Raw genomic sequence first — 22,876 nt, 5'->3', positions numbered from 1 at the left:
CCATTTATTGATTTTATCAATCAATCATGGTCAATATAATGTTGTTTTTTAGAGAAAAATTTAAAATCAAACTTTTTCAGATTTCGACAAAATAATTTAAATTAAAGAAAAATATGTAATGTAAAATAAGTGACTCATAAATATTCACCCCCTTCAAGTCAGTAATTAGTACACGCACCTTTGTCTGCAATCACAGCACTGAGTCTGTGTGGATAGGTCTCAATCAGGCATGAATATCTGGACACATATTCACCTTGGTGTCTTTAAAACATCTCTGTGTAGCTTTTGCTGTATGCTTCGGGTCACTGTCTTGCTGGAAAATAAACCTCCCAAGCCGAGTTTCTCTTGCAGACTAAGTAAAATTTTCCTCCAGAATTTTCCAATTTTGCTGCATTCATTTTTCCCTCTACCTTTACAAGCCTTCCAGGGCTGGCTGCTGAGAACCATCCCCACAGCATGATGATGCCACCACCTTGCTTTACAGTGGGGATGGTGTGTTTATGGTGGTGTGAAGAGTTTGGTGTCCAACATAGCGTATTGTCTGATGGTCGAAACCCCCCATTTTGGTCTCATCAGACCAAAGAACTTTCTTCCACTTGGCCATGGAGTCTTCCTCATTCCTTCTGGTGAACTCTAGTTGAGATTTAATCTGAGTTTTACTCAACAGTGGCTTTCTCTTTGCCACTCTACCAAAAAGCTTTGACTTTTGAAGAACCGGGCCAGCAGTTGTTGTATGCAGAGTCTCTCTCATCTCAGCTGCTGAAGCTTGAAACTCCTTCGGAGTAGTCATAGGTGTCTTGATGGCCTCTCTCACTAGTCTCCTTCCTGCATGGTCACTCAGTTTGTGAGGATGGCTTGATCGAAGCAGATTATACATGTGCCATATTCCTTGCATTTCTAGCTGATGGATTTCACTGAACTCTATTCACTGCAGTGGAAACTTTTTGGTATCCATACCCTGACTTACACTTTTCAGCTGCATGGAGTGTTCTTTTGTCTTCACGGTGCAATGGTAACCAGGAATACTGATAAACTGGGGTCTGGACCTTCCAGACAACAGTGTCTTGTCACCACAATCACTTGACACACATTTACTGCACTCAGGTGATCCCTATTCCACTAACTGTGAAACTATTAGCTTCACTTGACCGGACCCCTGTTGAATGAGGTCAGTCACTTAAAAAGGGGACGAATATTTATGCAGCCACTTCCTTTACCTTGCACATTTTTGTTTATGTTTGTAGAAATCTGTTTTCACTTTGACAATAAGGGACTTTTTTCATCAAAAAAGCCAAATTATGTTAGCCATGACTGATTTATACAGTCAATGAAAGGGTAAAAAAAATCCAAAGAGGTGAATACTTTTTATAGTTATGTTTTTTGTGAGGGCACTCACTCTCACTGCTCACAGAGGCAGGTGAGGGAATCAACTCAGTGCAGAGTCAGGTGTGTGTGGCTGACTGGTCTTGATTAGGACCAGGTGTGGGAAGCTCACTTACCCGCAATTTCCACATAGGATGACTGCACCACGCACTGAAGTGCTGCAGGTTTGGTCTGACCAAAGGTGAGCAACCTTGCCCACTGGAAACGAGTTTAGAGCGCTGCTGTACACACTATTAGAATATGATATAGTATTTTGATGACAGATCTGCTGTAGATCATCACTTTAAAGCAGCAGCTTTGAGAAACATGGACTGTCAACTTGTATATTACTGAGTAAGAATGAGATATGGTGAATATCAGTGTGTCCAGTGTTTATCCCCCTTATTTTAAAGATGAAAGTATTCCAATTCCTCCGGGGCTCGGTAATGTTGGGAGCTGGCAAAGCAAGATCCCTCTGATGCCAGCAATGGTCCTCGTCCTGGGACATCCCAAAGCGTATCCAGCCTAGATGGGATATACAATCTGTCCAGTGAGTTCTAGGTCTACCTTGGACTCTCCTCCTAGTTGGAAGTACTATTTGCGCATTGATTTGTATATTCACCAAGAAAAAAGAGGAAGGGGCAGGGATCGCAAACACTATTGTCGACATTTATTTAAGCTCCACATAGACAACAGAGCCCATCCTTCTGGTTACTATTGCTAGGTTTTACATTTTTAAGATGCTAACACAGACCCTGTTCCTACTCATTTGTGTACAGTGCAGCTCAGGGGTTGAAATAAGCACAGATATGATGGTTTTCAAGAGGACAGGAGACATTTAGAATTAGCTCCACTAGTTCACCACTACACTGTTTTCAGGGCATGGTTATTTTCGTGACTGCACATGAATCATGCCAGAGACCGCCGTTTTGAGTGGACATGGTGCCTGAGTCCAGTAGAGTTCCAATGGACAGGGCTTTGAGGTCAAGTGTACTCAGATCCAGGCCCAGGTCCCTACGGTGAAACCACCCCAAGGTCTGGCCCAGAAGCCCCTTGGAAGATTACTCCTCGCTCGGAGGGAACTCATTTCAGCTGCATGTATCCATGATTGCATTCCTCAGAACACCAGAGGTTCAGAGCCATAGGTGAGGGTTATTTACAGGTTATTCAAAGCTCCCTCTTCACCATGACAACCGAGGACAAATACCTACAACACTGCAGATGCTGCACCAGTCCCTCTGGCAATCTTGCGCTTCATTCTACCTTCCCTTTTTAGCAGGACCATAAGATACTTGAAATCTTTTACTTGAGGCAGGCACTCCATACCCAGAGAGAACAATATGCCATATTCTACCTTTTTTTTAATTTCTCTTTGCCTGCTGTGCATTATTTCCTGATGATGACAGCCTTCTCTTACAGAGTAATTTCATCTAAAGTACATGTTAGAAGTCTGTACTTAAATTCTCTTCTTCTCTGTGGTGAATCAGCTTATTTATTTTTCACTTCCAGCAGCAAGTCCTTCATCTCAGACCTGAAAGTTCTTTCTAAAGTTTGAAGAAAAAGCTATACACAGCTGTAATTACTGGGAACAATAAGCACAAGCTTTAGCTTGTAAAGACATGGCATTCAACAATTTAATAACACAGGCTAAACAAATCAGTAGTTCAAGAACAGTTCGATGAATCTGCCAGACTTTTCTTAGATTCATTAACATTTCAGAATAAAACTAAGGAGTATACAGATTTTGGGAATGTCTGCCAACTACATTTTTTTCAAAGCTTCATAAAATATTGGAGGCCATATTCAACTTAACTTTGACTTTTTCTAGGACAATTTGTTTATTAACTCAGTATTCTGATATCACCTGGTAAAAAGACCATAACTATACACTGGCTGCATCCTTACTCCCATTTAATGTGGGAGGATATCGTTAATGAAATCTGTGTTATGGAAAAAAATATTCTCACTTTGTTTACAAATGGACAGATTTACACAACTATAGTCAAGATGGGTTACATACAAACATCTGACACAGTGACTTTTCTTGGGATCAACAAACTAATAAGCACAGGTAGGAAAAGAACACAACTGTTGTACTGAAGTAAAAGTACAGTTGAAATTAGGGCTGAAATGATTCCTCGTATTATCCGAGTGATTCGATTAAAAAAAATTCCTCGAGGCAAATTATCTGCTTCGAGGCTTTGCTTAAATCAGTCATGTATCCATATATGCCCATGCTTTAAGCTTGGACATCGTGCCGTGAGTTGCACGGCATACTGTGTTTCACACGGACGGCTGTTTGTGTGGCACAATGCACTTGTTTTCACTGTTATTATAACGTAACATGGATGATGTGAGGTGTGAAAATCACGAGGAAAGAAATCTTGATGCAGTGATGTTTACAGGCACGCGCCCTGCGTTACGCATCCACTGGCTGTGGCTCCATGGCAGATATGGCACTGTGCCTGCAATGGTGAACCTACGCAGATCCCTGAGTTTACGCGCTGCATGCATGACTCAGTGGTGTGAGACATCGCTCAGTTTGCATCTGCAGACTTCAGGGAACACAGTCAGGCTTCATGACTCATATCCTGCTTTGGTGCCTCTTCCGCGTGCGCATGCGATACATTTAATTAAAAATCATCTAAAATTCAGCGCCTGACATCTTGATTCCAGCGTATTTTTCAAAATGTTTTAGCATCCCGAATAATTTGATAAGACTTATATTGATAATAAATTGACACCAATTAAATAGAAGCACTAAATAGGTTAAAGTTCGTCATCATACAGTCAGGATTGGAAGTAAGTGATGTTAATGAAAAACAGCTAGAGAAGCATTTTGCAACTAATTAGCAACAGATCAGTAACATGACTGGGTATAACAGGAGCATTTTAGAGAAGCAGTCTTTCAGAAATGGGCAGAGGTTCACCAATCTGGGAAAACTTCATCTAAAATTTATGTACCTCAACATAAAAACTGCAAAGATTCTGAATATCTCACCATCAACAGCACATAATATCACCACAAGATTCAGAGAATCTGGGGAAATCTCTGTGTGCAGGGGGTAAGACCAGAAGCCAATGTTGGATGCTTGTGATCTTTGGGCCCTCAGGTGGCACTGCATGATTCTGTGCTGGAAATCACTGCATGGACTCCAGAACACTTCCAGAAATCATGTCTACACAGTTCCCAGTGCCATTCACAAATGCAAGTTAAAGCTGTATTGTGCGGGGAAGAAGCCATATGTGAACACATTCCAGAAATGCCGCTGTCTTCTCTGGGCCAAAGCTCATTTAAAGGTCACTTTTCACTTTTTAGGCTTTTCTGACAAAAATATGTGGCCCTGGCCCAAATTTTATTTTAGTTTTTAATTTATTTTTTTTTTTACTGCAGACACTGTGTCCTGTGTCCTGTGGACTGAAGGGGCCATCCAGCTTGTTATCAGTGAACAGTTCAAAAGCTTGCATCTCTGATTGTATGGGGTTACATTAGTGCAGATGGCACGTGACATCTAAGAAATGCTGAAAATGTTGAAAAGGTTAGAGAGGTTTTTGAGCAGAATATGCTCTAACCAGACGTCTTTTTCAAGAAAGGCCTCTAATATTTCAACAAGACAATGCTACACCACACCACATCCATTACAACATCATGGCTTCATGAAGATCATCATGAAGAGTCCAGGTACTGAACGGACCTGTCTGCACTCCAGATCCTTCACTATTTGAAATATTAGATGAAAAATGCTGAAAAAAAACAACTGTTAAGCAGCTAGAATCCTTCATCAGACAAGAAATGGGTAAAACACATTCCTCTCCAAACACCGAGATGGTCTACTCATGTCCCGGATGTTGACTGTTGTTAAAAGAAGAGGGGATACTACACAATGGTAAACATGGTCATATCCCTACTTTTTTTTCAGATGCCAGCATGTTCAAAATGAGCTAATATTTTTTATTACACGGTGAAATGTCTCAGTTTCAACATCTGATATGTTGTTAATATTCAAATGTGAATAAGATGTGGGTTTATGAAATCTGCAAATGACTGCATTTTGTTTTTATTTACATTTTAACACTGCCCCAACCTTTTGGAGTTGGGATTGAAAATATTGTGTGTTCAGCACAAGCTTCATGTCTAATACAGGACATTTTTTGTCTTATTTGTAGAATTTGCCTCAGGCCAGTTTCAAATGAACCACAGGGTGCACTTGGCCCCGAGCCACAGTTCAGACACCCCATGGCTTAGTGTAGTAAGAGCAGAGCAGAAAGCCATAAAAATCAAGAACGAATGGTCTTTCACTAGGATTTCATCAGGATGTTTTAGAACTTCACAACAACTCACAATGTCATAGTTCACAATTTGCAATTTAACTATTCAGAAGTCTGATTTCATCACATTAACAATTTAGATCTAATATAGAAGAATGAACCAGACTTCAAAGTTATTAAGTTTAGATAAAAAGGCCTTTCATTTAATCTTTCTGGTGAAATAAGTCTGTCATGGAGAGAAAAATAAAGAAAAAAGGCTATGTACTCTATTCAAACATTGGTTTTCTTTGTAATAAGGACAAGGTTAATATTTAGACAGAATTAAAGATGTCAAAATGTTCACTCATCCATTCATAACTTGTATTAAAGGTACAATATGTACATATTTTTTGCACTGAAATGTCTATACTATTTTAAAAAAAATGACCAAAGCTATGTTATCTATTTTTAAAATAAGTTTTTAAAGCCATAATTTTAATGATTGTAACAAGCTGAGTCTTATTTCAGTAGATGCACATGACAGACTTGTTTGTTGCTGCCATTGAAACACATGACATAAAAGGTTGCTACATAAACATAATGCAGTGTGAAGTTGAACCTGCCCTTCTTCATCTCATTTGTGTTTTGTGCTGCTTACTTGTGATAGACCATGAATATTCTCTACCATCATTGCAAGCTCAATTTCAATCATCCAAGCGGAACTACATCCCCCACTCCCTGAAACATCGGGGCCTCACCAGGCATTTTCAGGTCAATTAGAAAACGGATGCACTACTCAACACTCCCACCTCCGTGGCTCCGTGTGACAGTAGAATGCTTTGTGAGTAGCTTTGTGGGTTGTGAGCAGCCATGGAAGGCCGCTATGACTAGCTTTTCTCCACCTTATGTAAAATTCATAAAGCTGGTTTATTGTTTAGTAAATATATTGTAATGAGTGCAGTTCTTTAAGTGAAATTAATGTTCAATTCAATAAGAAAAATGAACTGTGGCAGTGGGCAAAGATGAGCACGTCTCTTCTGATCCACTTTTGTTACAATTTGATGGAGAGCCCACTGGTAATAAAACAATCTAAATTAGGGGTCACTGTTCTCCAAGTTCATTTCAAATACCAATAAGTTATAAACATAAAGAAACATGACAAAATCTAAAATGAAAACATGAAAATGGAAACATTTCTGTTATCATATCTTATTAATAATGTGTATTTAGTTCTTCGAAAAAACTTAGACAACATAAGCTACGTTTCCATTACCCTTAGAAATGTGCAAAATCTAAATAGCGCATATAAAAACTGGTAATGGAAACACCTGAATTTTGAAAAACCTCTTAAATATCACAAAAATTTTTCATGTTCTTATGAGGAGGTTTTTCGGACGTTTTTGATATAGAAATATATCACAAAAGTGCAATGGAAACACTTTATCTGTATTTACATGTCACAGGACGTAACGTACGGTGCCACATGACCAGTTCACTCCAAGAAAACATGGCACGGTACGTGTGGACAGAAGAGGAGGCCAAGACCTTTCTTAACATCATACTTAACCTTATATGTGGCTTTAGCCATACATTTAGACTTTGCCTCTGAACTATCATCCATTGCCATCGTCTTTTGTTCAAAATTGTCAAGGCAACTACTGTAGATGTAATCATAATCGTAACAACACGCAACAGGTTTTGAAACTCCAGCTTCCTTGCAGCGGAGTCTAGTGAGATGAGCTTTTAAGAGAACTGTGAGGCTCATGCCCAAAACTCCCTTCAACGGAAACAAATTCAAAGAGCAATAGCACTTGGTTGAAATTTAAGAAATATCCCTCTTTTATGTAAAAAACTGTAATGGAAAAATTACAATTAACTATCACGTTCACTGCAATGGTAAAGCAGCCTGAATTTGATTTAATCCCATTAGACCAACAATTTCTAAACCTGGTACAAAAGGTAAGGACATTTGCGTTTGGTAGATTTTTTTTGTAACAATGCTTCTTGGCAGGAGGTCTTGTATTGATGGAAAGCTTGTTTATTTCCCTTTTAAAGAGCATGCATTCAGCAGAGCTGAGTATGTGGGTTGTGCCTATGAAAAATTTGCCAGGTTTTCTCTGCCAATGCCGAACAGCTTGCACTGGCTGAGAAGACCTGGCAAATTTTTTCATGGGTGCAACCATAAACCAACATATTCTGCTCTGCTGCTTATACCACAAATGCATGTTTCTTACAAATGTGGCACCATTTAAAAAAGAGAAATAAACAGGCTTTCCAATGGTAGAAGATTTATTGACTAGAAGTATTGTTACAACAAAGAATTAATCTACCAAGCACAAATTTCCTTACTTTTTGTCTAATTTTTTTTTCACTTAAGCTAAAAAAACATTAGTGTTGGTATTATAAATGATAATTTAGTAAGCAACATTTCCTTCCTACCACTGACTAGTTAGTAATGATTAAAATGAGAAAACCAATAAAAGCAATTTTACCCTTTGACATTTAAACCAAATTATTGCAGCCCAAAGTTGCCCCCTGGATCTAAATGAATAAATCAACACCTAGTAAGCTTTTAACAACAAACAAAAAACAAAAAATGACCCAATTCTGGGTGCCTTACATGTCCACTTTTGTAGCTGGTGTATAAAAACAAGTAAGGATATACTGATATTATATTAAAGTTTGAGATTCTGGTGTCATCAATCAAACAAGCTCTAATCACCTTGAGCACAGCACTAGCAGTATTTAGCCCTGCAACAGTGAAAACCCTTCCCTTAAGGGGCAGGAATGTCAAGCAGAGCCAGAGTCATGTTGACAGCTCTCTGTCAAAGCCGCACTGGGGTTTGAAAAGGATAAGAGAGAGAAAAGCAGAAAGAGGAGCCAGAACGGGAAGGAGGTTTCATGCCAACCTTGATCTGATTACCATTAAAAGACAAACTTCTTGTATTTCTGTTTGGCTGGATAGAATTGAATTTGGCATAAGGTGCAATAATCTGAAATAATTTTGCAAGTAAACGAAGGACACATTCACCACAAAGGAGCTGAGCATTAGTGTGAGTTGCATTAGTCACCTCCGCTCCAACAGAAATGACTAAACTAAACTAAAGGTCCAGAGGTGAATTGCCTACCGCTTTTGCTGTAAAGCAATATGATATAGAGGTTATCTGTGGCAGCATTTCTCTCACAAGACTCAGCCAGGGTGAAGGCTCCCAGTAGGCTGCTTGAACCTTCAGATATTAAAAAAAAAAAAAAAGTTAGATTTTTCACTCACATCATGGTAACATTTACAGAAACCACAGGGATGTCTTCAAGCTGCGTGCTGTCACAGTCCAGCTCCAGGTCTCGACACTGGCAGAGCTCAGGAAAGACTCCCAGCACTGGAGAGATGAAGAGGAGAGGAGGGGACATCAGAAGTCATGTACATCATCATGTCACTCTGCAGGGGGGCTTAAGTTTTTATCCCTCAGGTATTCAGATGGATAGAAAAAGGAAAAAGATAAGTCCTGAGAATAAAGTTACAGATGACATGTGTTAACAGTGAAAAAGATGACATTTCTAATATTCTTCTGTAAAGCCATAGTTATAAGTACAGGCTTTGATAAAGCTAAGCCTTGGATGTTCTAGATGTAATTATAAACTTTAGCCAGTATAATTAAACCTGGCTACTCTCCAGTGAGCTCCAGTAAGAGGTAATTATGCTTGAAGATGGATTTGAATTAACCACAAAGGGCTTTTAATAAAAGCCTTACCTTTGATGAGGAAATGCATGGTGATGTGCACAAAATGGCAGATTTGAGTGGTACTCATCTGTTTTGATTTGATTACATTTAGGAAAGAGTAATAAATCACCAGAGGCCAAACTGCACAACTAATGTGCAGTGTGTATAGAGGTGGTTTTCACCCTGTTTTTGCCAAAGGCACACCTGAGATCCAGCCAAAGTCTCATGGCAAGCCATATTCATAACCATGTAAAATAGCCTCTAATATCTTTTACAGTACTTTCTGTCATTGTATAGTTATAGCTATAACGCATAGTCCTACGAATTCCCACAGCACACCTGTACTTGCCTCTGCCTTGCCACACCATTTGAGAACAACTGCCATATAGGAAAACTAGGCAAGGGCAGCTGAATATGCATTAGAAAAAATACGGAGTAACCTGTTGAAACTCTGCCCGCTTAGTACAGTATGCATCCTGTAAGCACGATAAAAAAAAGATGTAAGTCAATCTGAACTTGCAGCCTCATCCAACCCCCACCTCCCACCTCAACTCTCATGAGCCAATGACAGCCCAGTTTACTGACACAAACTTAGTTTGTGTACAATATGAGGCTATGTGGGCAAAACAGTATGTCCCAACCACCAAGATGCAAAAACACAAGAGGGGAACCTAAAACCCAAATCCAACCAAAGATTTGTGAGTCAACACGGCTGTCTTAGAGCGTTGCTGCTGACAGTTAAAGCGGCTCTAATCAGGTGAGTGATGGTGGTGCCTGTGAACAATGCCTGTGTGATGTCAGCTGTTTGATTACAATAGGCAGACTTGAACGTCTTTTGAAGCCGATCCCTAGCGGCTTCCATATGAAATCAGTGTCTCAACTGAACTTTAGATCAACCTAACTGCAGAAGAGAGCCTGCCCACTGAGCTCAACTAAGCTAGCACTACAGCTAGCCTTCTGGTTGACAGATAGGTAGCGTCTGCCTGTCAAGCTATCTGTCAGTCAAATAAGACGCACCAATCAGTGCCCGGTGAGGTTTTTCCTAAACATGAATAAAATGATTGTGGTACAAAAAAGTTCACCCCCCGTTCAGGGTGTGCTCATGATGTCATTAGCTAATGAGACACATTTTTGTTTTTTGAACCAGGTTGTAAACCAGTTTATTTCTAGAGTAAAAGAACAGCTTTTTAACATGTGTGACTTCTGCAGCCAGCCTCAATTGGACACTCGTCATATTGCAATTTTTTGCACTTCTGCATTGGCTTCATTATTCAGGAGGGCTGTATTCAGATAGTCAGATCACAAACAGCTGAGCTTTGGATGCTGCAACCAGATAAAAAGGGAATTAGGAATGAAACTTTCATTTTTGTTGGATATCACCACCACAAATATTTGTTCAGAGTAGAGTGTTTCTAATTCTGGGGACACATCTACATGTTTTTCAATTCAACTTTTCCCCCAGAAACATTAGTCCGATAAAGACTCCTGTCCCCACCATCAGCTTTACAAGCAGGATAAGCAGCACTATACTAGCTAATACATGAGAAATTCATGGCTGCAGTAGTTTAATCAGTCCATGGAAAAATATTACTCTTCTCAGATAGCTTAGTTACAACAAGACTCAGCTAACAAGGCTTTTTTGTGTTTACATGTGCTGTGAGAATTCCCTGCCCACTATGATGGTGATGACAAAGGGGAATAAGTCATAAGGTCAGACATGTTGATAGTGAAAGAGATTGCATTTCTAATTTTCTTCTGTTAAGCCATGATTATTAGTAGTCAAGCCTTGGATGTTCTCAATGTGATTATATTAAAGCATGAGCAGGAATCACACAACCTGGTCTGAACAGGGCTCAGTGCAGAGATGCCTTATTAAAGACAGAGCTACTTTCCAAAAATATATTCTTCCTGGGGATGTAAATATGAATCCTTATGGCTCAAAACCTGCTGCTGCAGAAGCAGCTGCAGTCTTAGCACAAACATCATAAGAGCTAGTACTGCTGTCAAACCCTTAGAAAGGTTGGAATAGTTTTGACTTTTCATTAGTTTTTACTTTGTTTTCAATTTCCCTTTAGTTTTAAATAGTTTTACTGCTGCTTTGTTAATTTTGTTGGTTGTTTTAGTTGAGTTTTTCTTAGTTGTAGTGTTTTAAAAATGGACTGGAATAGGCTGTTCTTCATTTTATGTGTTCAGTGATGATATTTGAATACAGCTGAAGACATGGATGAAATTTTGATTTCAGAGGTGGGGGGGACACAACTGGTTTGAGTACGGGGGGTATGGTCAATAGACCTCATTTACATAAAATTATACCTAATTTTTGAGTAAAAATAAGCTATAATAAGCTATAATAAGATACAAAAATAAGATTATCATCACTCTAACATTTGTCACAATGATCAATCTCATGACTAACATATCTTTATTCTTTCAACCTCACCTGTGAGCCTCCAGCCTCTCCTCCTCTACCTCCTCCAGTCTCTCCTCCTCTACCTCCTCCATCTCCTCCAGCCTCTCTTGCTCTACCCCCTCCTGTATCTTCTTCTGGATTTCTATTATCTGTCACCTGACAAAAAAATTTTGATGGATGACATATGAACAGTGGGACAATTTGGGATGCAACAATCATTGATTTTGATGGTATAGTCTGAAGAAAAAACTCAGTTTCTCAATTATTATGTCTAATTTATTCACAAACAATATGGATGTATAAAATCGCATTTATAATCCAAGGTTTTATTTTATTTTTCCCACAAACTTTCATTGTTAGTGTTTTTAAACAGTGGCTGCCTTTCGAAACACAAATAATGCATGAAAAAAAAATCAAAACGTGTATCTCTTTGGCTTTAAATATATGCTTTTTTAAAATCTCTGTGTTGTTGAGGCTCTACAGTAATAATAATAATAATAATAATAATAATAATAATATTTTATTTGTCAGCTCTTTCAATAAAACTCAAAGACACTTTACAAGAATAAAACAATTACATAATATGAACATATAAATTGCAATACATTAGTTTATCATAAAGTTAAATAATAGAATATTAAAAAAGAAATCAAGTAATACTATTACTACTACTACTACTAATAATAATAATAATAATAGTAATAGGAGGGGAGAGAGCCTGAGTTTCTGATGGATGAGGGGAAGGAGTTTGTGATGTAATGTGTTCCTCTGAATAACTTACACTTTCACTTCTAAAGAAGCCTCTTATGTCCAGTTTTCTTTTTTTCGACATCTTGCCACCTGGCTGCGCCTAATTAGCAAACACACATTCACATGCACTCACACACACAGACACACATTCAATGTTAATGTAAACGAAACCTCTGATATCAAAATCCGTCTAGCTGACGTGACCCAGGCAGAACAAATGCCCAACATGTTAACAACTTACAGTAGCAGATGAACGTGGACTCATTGCCAACTAGCTAAACACCGGTGCGCTCATGTGCTATAGTCCAGGCGCTGTTTACAACCAGATGGAGTGACAGCAGGGACGGCCAATCACACGTTAGCAAGAAACGGCAAAGCCAATCGATGAGCTTGTGGGCCAGTGGGCGGTCTAAAGAGAAACCTGCTTCAGCTTGAGCAGCCGTTTTCCGCTTGGTCCTAGTGCTCAACCTGTCTCCATTTAATATAGCGTAATATTGTTTTTGGATGGTAAAAACTGCAGGGGACCAAAACTGCCTTTTTAAAAAGTGCAGGGGACATGTCCCCCCTGTCCCCCCCCAAATTACGTCCCTGGCTGAAGACCTTACATTATCATTGTATCTTTTATCAAGTCTTGACCAATCAAATCAGACCATTTTTCACTCCCCAGGTTTGTGTGTGCATGTCAGTCAATATGCTGCTGTCAAAGACTAAAGCAAGGCCATTTTCTCTCTAATATGTGTCCTTTTCCACCAGCAGCACCATTGCCTGTGTGCGAAGATGTTTTAAAGTGTTGACAGAAGAACTTCTGTCAATGATGTTGAAAGATTTGGTAAACAACAAACTAATGCATTTATACCACCATATACACAGTATACTCATGGGCCATGGCATAGCACCGTACTGTCACGTGGTGCTCTCTAAACTCTCAAACTGCTGCATACTGCAACGGAAACATCAGGAACTATTTAAACCATTAATAGCTCTTTTAAAACATTTAAGCTTGTCTTTACTCGTCAATCCATATTGGTTTTTCAGGGCTATTATCAATACCGATTATTAGTGGTGCATGGCACAGATAACCAACATTTGTAATCAATATGCATTGTTCTGACAAACAAAATATATAAGTAAAAGTTATACAACTTGCTAAAAAAGTCAGGAAAATGAACGATTAAGCTCTAGCTCTGTCAATGTGAGAAACAGCCAACAGCAGCACAGTAGCAGCTGGAAACCATTAAGCCACCTGCGCCCCAGCATCCTGGTGATTTAATTGATTCTGGATTATTACCAGCAAAATAAAATGCATAAATATCAACATCAATTATCGGTCTATACCTAATTCTTACCCCTTTTAACTGAAATGTAAATAAGAGGGAATATATTGTGCAAACATCACTTTTTCAGGCTTTTCTAACAAAAATATGTACACCTGGCCCATCCACAATCCCCTGAAGATTCAGAAAAATCCCTCCTGGCAGCTGAGAGGAGGATCAGGAGAGATCAGGGGTGGAATCAGACAGCTCAGTAACATTTAGAGCCACAGGCACAGAAACAGCTTGTTCTGAGCAGGACTAACACAGAGGTCTTTTTAGACATGCAAAAATCCAATACTGGAGTGTTTTTCAGCGACAAACTTCACAGGCATGTTTTAGGGACCTCTGAGACCAATATAAATGTGTCTTAAAGGGGTAAAATATGTGACCTTAAAATTAATCAGAGCTTTTGGGTTATTTTTGTCAATCAAATAGTCTGTAACTTTTGATAAGCTTCCTCCATGGCTGAACAGAGCTTGCCATTGATGTGCAACATGGAAATAAACACTATTTCAGGCATATCTTTATCTGTTTTGAACACGTAACATGACTTCAGCACCACTAGAGGCATACACTCAGAAGCTTGTATAGTGTAGTTTTAAACCCCTGGTTATAAAACTGTATACCCAGGTAAAAACTGAGCAGGGTATATTAGAGTGGAGCAACTCCACTCTAAATATACTGCTTCCCAACGTTGCTGCTTGCATCTTCTTCAGTGTTGCATACTTGACTGATGTGCAGAAAAGAGAAAGCAAGATTAAACCGTCTAAATGCACCGAATAATCAGATTATTGGGCAAAAACCTTTATGTGTTTATCTGTTCTTTAATAATCTGATAATGGTCTAGCTCTGATTGAAGATATATTAAGCTGTTTTCATGACAACTTGAGCAACCAGGTCTAGAAATCAGATACTAATTGGATTATTAGCATGCATGTAAACACACTCATTGTTTGCATTTTTAGTTCTATTTCTAAACTTATCAGAATGTTTCATATGCCAAGTCATATTCTTTGTCTGTGTGCAAACCTTTATGACATTGAACCTGATTCTTTTTTATCAAGGTCCAAAATTAAAAAAAAAAAAAAAATGGCAAGACTTTTAAAAAGCGCCCCTTCTCCAGTGGGACTTTCTCAATGGGAAGTTTGTTTTCAAACCATGGTGGACTTTTTCATCTCCTTTTGTGCTGAATTTCAAATAATCTCACTGATTTTACTCCGTGACTCACCAGCTTTGAGAGGATTGATAAGAGCCAAGTTCTGAACCTCCTCTTTTGCTCTGTCATTTCCTAACTCTGTGATATAACTCTCTGTCGAACTTTCTCTCAAACAGCATGAAAACATTCTTTGTCCCTGTGATGGCCAACCTTATCACTCTGCTTTTGACTGCAGCCTCCAGAACAACAATAAACACTTTTGATTTCCAATTTGGTCAGACAACACAGTGCACAGTTTCTTTTGAGTATAGCCCATCTCTTTCTGGTTCAGAGTGAGGGGGTTGTGAATGGCTGTGGAGTGCTCTCAATGACCAGCAGTTTCTTTAACTTTAAAGTTTTAATCCGGATCCGCTGAGAGGAAAGAAGGAAATTGATTAAGGTAAAGTGGGAGGCTGAAATTCGGCACTTGCTTTCTTCCGAAGAGGAAAATAGAGGCACAAACCCCCCACTCGTTTTGTCAAAAGTTTGTAACCTGTGAATTCTGTACAGAGGTTTTCAGCAAAACACCTGAACTGAGCCATGATTTGTGCAAGTTAGTGCCCTTTATCATCTCTTTGTTAAATGTAGTTTTATTTTGAAGGGGCAGGTATTAATGCCTGTTTATTGCCCCTATCAATAAAAACAGCAACAACAACGAAAGTAATGCTGTAGATAAAAATAACGGGGCCAATCAATGCTGTCAACTGACAACCTTTAACCTGAGGTCATCTGTGTTTGGTCCTTGGTCCTCCTGGTCTTACTATACTCTTGTTAGGCCAGGATGTTGACTGATGGTCAGGGGTTTCTTTTTGATGACTTCCCTTCAGCACGTATCATAGGCAAGACCATGTGTATAATGCTAAGTTCTCAAGAGAGCAGGGATGGGAAGGGTCACCTGCTGAGCTAACCCTCCACCAGCTCCCACTGAATATGCAGACCAACACTACACCCCCTGCCCCTCTCCTCCTGTAACTCTTGCAAACTCATGCTGAAGCAGTCTGGCAGGAGGGTGGAAACATCTTCTCCGCCATGAAAAGCTTTCAGTCTTGTTTCTTGCCCTTTATTGTGTAAAGAAATGTGGTCCAGCCATGATCAAGCTGCTGCCATACTACACTGAGGGTAACATGGAAGTTACTGTCGGCTCGCAGTACAACTAAACCCACCTGTAGCTACCACCTTGTTCTCCTCAAATGACGCTGAATGGTCATAACAGTGTCTGGTTCGCCACATGGGGGTTGGAGCTTTGGAAGATGGATTTCCCTGATGACAGACATGGAGTCTGGCCAATCCACTAACTTTGCAAGGTTCATTGTCATTGGTCCCTCAGCAAAAAGAAATCAGATCACCTAGGTAACTTGCATTCTTTTGTGAAGTCCTCCACCAGAAACCTCTGTGTAATCTTGATCAGGACCTATGCTTTGAATTTCTAGTTAAAAATATTGTCCAGTCCTTTTGAAACAGCTCAGAAATATAGCCAAGGTCAAATCCCACATGTCAACCAAAGATTTAGAGAAACTGATTTATGTTTTTAGTTCCTCCCGCCTCACTTACTGTGACTTACTCGATACCTGTGTGAGCCAAAAATCAATTCACTGCCTGCATACAGTGTGAAAGGCAGCTGCTTGGCTTTTAACAGGAATTAAAAGACTTTGCTCATATAACCCTAATTTTGACTTCTCTCCACTGGCTGCCAGTTGATTTTAGAGAAGCTTTTATCTCTGTATGAACCAGGCAGTCTGAGATCCTCTGGTAAAACTCTGCTGGTTGTCTCAAAGTGAAGCTGAAAACTAAAGGTGGTAGAGCTTTTGCTGTACGAGCCTCCAGACTCTGGAACAACCTAACAGAGGAGATCAGACTGGCAGAGTCAGTCCCTCATTTTATTTCTATACTCAAGACATTCTTTTTTTTTTTTTAAAAAAAGCTTTTATTCTCTGATTTCACTGTATTACTATTGATGTTTTATCTCTCCCTCTGTTGTTTTTAATATTTATTGTTTGTTTCTTTGTATGACTCTATGAGACTATGTTCTGTGAAACACTTTGTGACTTGTATTAAAGTAATTATAAAAATGTTATTCTTATTCTTATTTCACATGCAGCATGTCCAAGCAAGAACCAGACTCTAAAAGTCTCATGCCCTTCTGCCTCTTCATACCTGAAATAGGAAATGATTTAGCTCTTACCAAAAGGGCTGAAATGAAACTTTGTTTCCTCATTTGATCTTCCAAATCAAAATAAGGTTGAGATGCAGATGCCAGATCAATTTGACAAACATGTTTGAAGAGCAACCTCTGGCCAAACACACACCTGCAGCATTTTGTAGCACATTATAATATCCTGATACAAGCACTCTGACCTTGTCATCATTTTGGAGCTTCAACTGACGACCCACACACCATAGAAACTAGGGATGTAACTGCATTTGTATTCATCTGGAGCCATAGGTTTTGGAGGTGCCAGTTCAGCGCACCTTAAGGGCGTCATTTTAGTGGAGATGGTGGGGACGTGTCCCAAAGTTGGCTGTAGGCCCCCCACAGGGAGACGTGGCATAATGAGGGGGCAAGGCTAAGCAACACCTCCTCAGAACAGTGTTAATGTTGGCAGCTATTCTTAATTTTGGTCTTAGTTTTAGTCTTTAAATGAAAGGCATTTTAGTTTTATTCCCGTTTTAGTCATTTCTATCCTTTATAGTTTTAGTCGACGAAAACCTGTTGGATCTACTCAATAAAACTGGGGTAATGATTTGCACTCAGTTTCATTGAGTAAATTTTAATCAATATTTGGTGTACATGGCACCTAAAATTAAAAACTGTAATAGACTCAAATGATTTGTGTAAATACCTCCTTAAAACTTCTAAACGGATTTTGCAACATATCACTAAATAAAAAAGAGGGAAAGTAACTGTTTTTTGTTACATAAAAGATCTTTCTTCTGATGCATTTGTTGCTCATGAGCTTTACACAATAGTATTTGTATGTCTTTTCCACTCAAATGATGTGCAGCCATGGTACTGTGGTAAGCCTGAGCAGCTCACTGTGGGAATAAGACAGATATGGGAACTCTGGAACTAGGAAGAGCTCCTAAATTCAGTTTAGCACACCTGTCATGTGAAAGTCACACACATTCCCACAGGAAGAAGGCCACCAACTGATTAGGTAACTTTACTTATGGTGCAAAAGTGTCTACCACAAACTCTGGAACACATGCTGTGATTACAGCAAAACAGACATCAGAACACATTTAGACAGTTGCTTTAAAGCTGTAGACCAAAAGTACGATACCCAAGGACATGCTGGGAAAAATCAAGCCCAGTTTTTTTTATCCAATGCAGTTGTTTTCTTACTGTAGCAGCATCTTCTGTATATCTGGAATAACTGAATGATAGAAAATTAATTTCTATTTATTCTGATAAATAAACCACTTGTTATTTTAAAAGAGAGTCTTCAAGCGTCCAGTGAAAGGAAGAGCTTTCAGTTTTTAAGTTATACCCATTAAGAGTGTCCATTATCTCAGTACAGGACCAACATCACCCTGGTTAAACTGCATCGTTTCAATCACTCTAGTCCTGATCTCTGCATTAAGTGCAGAAAAGCGATAGGCACCCTTTTACATTGTATGCGGGGATTTCAACAGCTTCAGAAATTCTGGACAGGGTTCCTGAACTGATTTCTAAAATGTCAGGAATGCATGTTCCTTTGGAAGCAAAATTCTGTTTTAGTCAGGAACACTCTTGTCATACATTTAACCATTTTATTCCAAAATAAATATACAGTTTTACTTGGGAGTGAAGAATCTGCACTAAAGATGAATTTCCAGGGATAGCGCATAGCTAGAAATGAATCATAAGAGGTAAGAGGTAAGGTTGAGGATTTAGGATTGAGGATGCTGATGCAATGTCTCCAACATCACACAGAACTTCAGTCCCTATATCTGCAGTCCATAACAAGAGATGAGGTGGTATTACTTTGCTCAACACAGACACTGTAGATAGCAAGGAATAGTTGGAAATCTTCCGGTTATACTGCAGCATGACTGTTAAAAGTCATGCTGTTAAAAAATAGTTACTTAGTTTCTTATAGCAGAATTTAATTTGTTTGGCTGGATATTATTTACTACCCACAAAAATCACTTTTTTATAACGTATTCATCATACTGTTGTTGTTTTGATCGAGCTCCTCCTGGTGGTAGAATCAGGGCCCTACCATAACAGATGGATGCTGTCGGTAATGGCTGCCTCCACTTTGTTAACTAGAGCTATACACACAGGGTTGTGCTACGGGTGGGGTTTAGTGGGACTGGATAGAGTCGGAAACGGTAGAGAGAGTGGAGAGACAAATGCAGTTAAGAGCCACAGGCCAGATTTGAACCCCAGGTGCCCGCATACATGAGTAGTGCCTTAGACCACTAAGCCATCTGTGTGCCCCGAGTGTGTGATGTCCAGTATTTCTTCATTACAGTTAGCGCTGAGAACAACACAGAAATCTTTCTGTGACAGAAAATGATCTGCCGACCTGCTTCAGCATGAGTGTGTGATAGTTACGGGAAAAGGTTAGTTGTTGTGAGATACAAGGCCTGCTGGTGCAGTCATTAGCTGGGACTGAGCAGGAGCGGCGGTTTTGTCTAAACAACACTACGTGTTCTGAGATCTGCAGATTCTCTGGTATAAAAATGTGAACTTATCCTTGATGATTTATGATATCCTTGTTAAGTCATAAAATCTGAAATGGTAAGGAGGAAAAAAGTTTAGATAAAAAGTCAGGATTGAAAGAAAAGAAATTAATTTGTGTTTTAATTTCACATTTTTAATTTAGCATCCCACAATTAGGACTCAAAGTTATGATTTTGACTTTTATTTTGTACTTTGAGCAGTTCAACTCATAATTTTAACTTCTTTTATAATATTTTGAGCTTTAAAATTCATGATTTTAATTTTTAAGTCATATCTTGACCTTTTAAACTAATCTCATATTTTCAACTTCTAACTTTATACTCATAATTCCATAGTTTGACCTTTTAGACACTCAATTCAAAAGTTTAAATCATATTTGACTTTTAATTTCATGATTTTAACTGGTTTTGCCTTTTAAAAAACATGATTTTCAATTACAACTTAATGTTTTGGACAAACCAAAATACACAAAGGCAACCCTGCAGAGCAGCTTGAGTCATAAGAACACAATCCCTCGCTGACTTTCTACCACAAACTAAAAGCATTTGTGCAGCGGGCTGGACTCTCTTCATCAAACGTTGGGTTGCTTCACACAGTGTTGAACAGGCTCCCAAGAGGATTGGTAAATATACTCTGTGGTAACGGATTAATGAATCAACCAGATCCTGCTCATTAAGCACAGTTTCAATTTGCAGCCCTACAAAATGAGGAGAAAGTCCAGGAAACTTTAATTAGAACACATAAAACAAAAGCTCTGACATGTTTTTAGGAAAAATAAAAATAATGAGGACACTTACAGCACATGTTGGACCTGGTGCCTGCGTTTGAACTTGGCATTCCAAAATACTTGTCAAAAAGATGAGGCCATCCATTATTATCTCCTGAAAGGGAAGAAAAGAGAGAAAAAACAGGCATTACAACTCTTCTATTTATTTCATAAATATAAAGAATTCTCTGAAGATTAATCCAATGTTCTTTTCTGTCTGTTAGACGTACAAGCAGACATTCTTTTGTGATGGACAGGACCAATAAAACTAACTGAAATAGAAAAACAAATAAAAAAAATTAAATAGAATTAGAAATTAGATGTGAAAATGACACCACACTGCAGTAAAGAGATGCATTAAAGGGACATTGCATATCATTCAGTCAATCAAATATGATTACCCTGCAATACTGCATGAAATCTCTGCTTCATATTCCATTGAACTATGTTGGATTGCCATCCCATTAGATAGCATAATATATGTTAGAGTCAATCAAAAAATAATGTACCATTAAATGAAAATCTTGTATTCTTTATGTTGTTACAAAATCCCTGTATTGACTTTTAAAATATCTATCACTGTACCATGTCATATAATTGAATATCATACTGTACATGCTGTATCATAATGCATCATATGGCATTGCATTATTCTGTTTTATATTGTACCATCTTTGAATCCTATCCTATTGCTTCATTCTGCATCACATTACTCAACTTTGAGTTAGCTTTGGATAAACTTGTGCAAAACTATATCAAATATACTCATATCACATCCCTTGTGCCACTGTCTCCCCTGGTGGAAAAACATATTTTTAGGCCACATCAAATCAAAGTATGACCTCTTTTTAAGAATTCTGTTGGTGTATCATCCAACATTTCAACTAGAACATTCAGGTTATATGCTTCCTGTATGCTGCTCTAGTGGCTGTAAAATGGAAAACATCAGGTTATTACTGGCTATCTCTCTCTCCAGGGAATTATTAGTGCAGGTCAACAAACACATAAATGGTCAGAATAGTCATGATCAAGGGATGATGTCAGATCTTAAAATACGAGCAAAATGACCTGCTTCTTCTGACGGGCAAAAACCCCAGACCAAACAGGGCAGAAGGAGGAAAACAAAGAAGACACAAAATTATTTTCTCTTTCTCTAAAATTCCAGTGGCAGAGTTGATCTTATTCATACAGGGCAACTACAGTGACAGCTGTGCCAATGTAAAGACGAAGTATCTTCATTTAAGTGAACGATTGGTTATTATACAGTTTTAGAAAATAAGAAATGGCAATGCCTTTGGGGATTAGACTCCTTTGTGATGTCTTTGTGAATCCAGAGGATAAGTGAGGTCGACAGCCTCAGTGTCCTGTCGAGGCCAGGACACTCTCCAGAAAGAGACTTTTAATCTCAATGAGGGTTTCTACTGGTTGAATAAAGGAAAGGCAATCCCTCCTGAAGTCTAGACAACGGTGATGGTGGAGAAGAAGGGTGTCAGATACAGGGTGGACTAGCACTAGACCTGGACACTGCTGAGTAGAATATAAGGTGATTTGTGTACAGGATGGTCCCACAGAACTTGATGCTTTGCTTCATTTGTGGTTGCAGAAAGGGTCAGGCTTTTTCTTTCCTCCATTTCACTTCTGTTTGAATGAACACAACTGCTCTTACTTCATTACAGTTGATTACACATCTGCAAAACAGCATGCAGTTAGCACATACAGTAGCAAACATCTCCTAATTCTCTTGGTTATCTCAGTCCTTTTTCTTTAGCTTTAACAGAATAACAAACAGTGACTGTGTACTTTGCCTAAACTTATTCAGTGTCGCCACAGATGGAGCCCTGAAGATTTTACTGCTTTTCCCTATCAACTCCAACCACTGTCCAGAGGTTATAAGCCCCTGCGAGTGATTAAATGGCTAGAACTTTAGAGGGTCGAACTCAAGGCCCAGGGGTACAGTTACACCAGGCCTGCAAGACCATATCCTATTTTCATCACCGGCATGAGGTCTGCAGATTTCCTCCAGCATAAAAGTGTAAACTTAACCTTGATGACGGAATATAGCCTTGGTTATTCATAAAAAACTGAAATAATTAGATAAAAAGTCAAGGATGTGAAAAAGCAATTAATTTGTGTATTCATTCCATATTTTCAATTTTGCATCTCACAATTTTGACTTGAACTTATGACTTTGACTGTTTATCTCCTATTTTGACCTTAAAGATTCACCATTTTAAATTTTAAGTCACATTTTCACCTTTAAAGAAGACATATTTTACCCTTTTAAGACAAGTTTATATTGGTCTCGGACATCTCCAAAACATGCCTGTGAAGTCTGTTGCTGAAAAAACCCTCCAGATTTTTGTCTAAAAAGCCATCTGTTTTAGCCCTGCTCAGAATGAACTGTTTCTGTTAGTAAGCTGTCAGACTTCACCCCTTTTAGGAAA

At 38.8% G+C, this 22,876-nt stretch overlaps 1 protein-coding gene across 1 annotated transcript in view; it reads right to left on the bottom strand.

Annotated features, from left to right (window-relative positions):
- The window catches only part of rxfp1 (relaxin family peptide receptor 1), a 154,029-nt gene that overhangs the window by 61,216 nt on the left and 69,937 nt on the right, over positions 1–22,876 (bottom strand). Inside the window, exons 3-4 of the mRNA XM_041797828.1 lie at positions 20,464–20,547; positions 8,882–8,987 (exon numbers count right to left, since the gene is read on the bottom strand). Coding sequence (XP_041653762.1) covers positions 8,882–8,987; positions 20,464–20,547 — 190 coding nt within the window. The remainder of the gene's footprint in view (positions 1–8,881; positions 8,988–20,463; positions 20,548–22,876) is intronic.

This window comes from Cheilinus undulatus, linkage group 10, assembly GCF_018320785.1.
Source record: "Cheilinus undulatus linkage group 10, ASM1832078v1, whole genome shotgun sequence".
Classification (NCBI taxonomy): Eukaryota; Metazoa; Chordata; class Actinopteri; order Labriformes; family Labridae; genus Cheilinus; species Cheilinus undulatus.
Note: the sequence above shows the minus strand (reverse complement) of the source record. Positions and strands in the feature narration are given on the sequence as shown.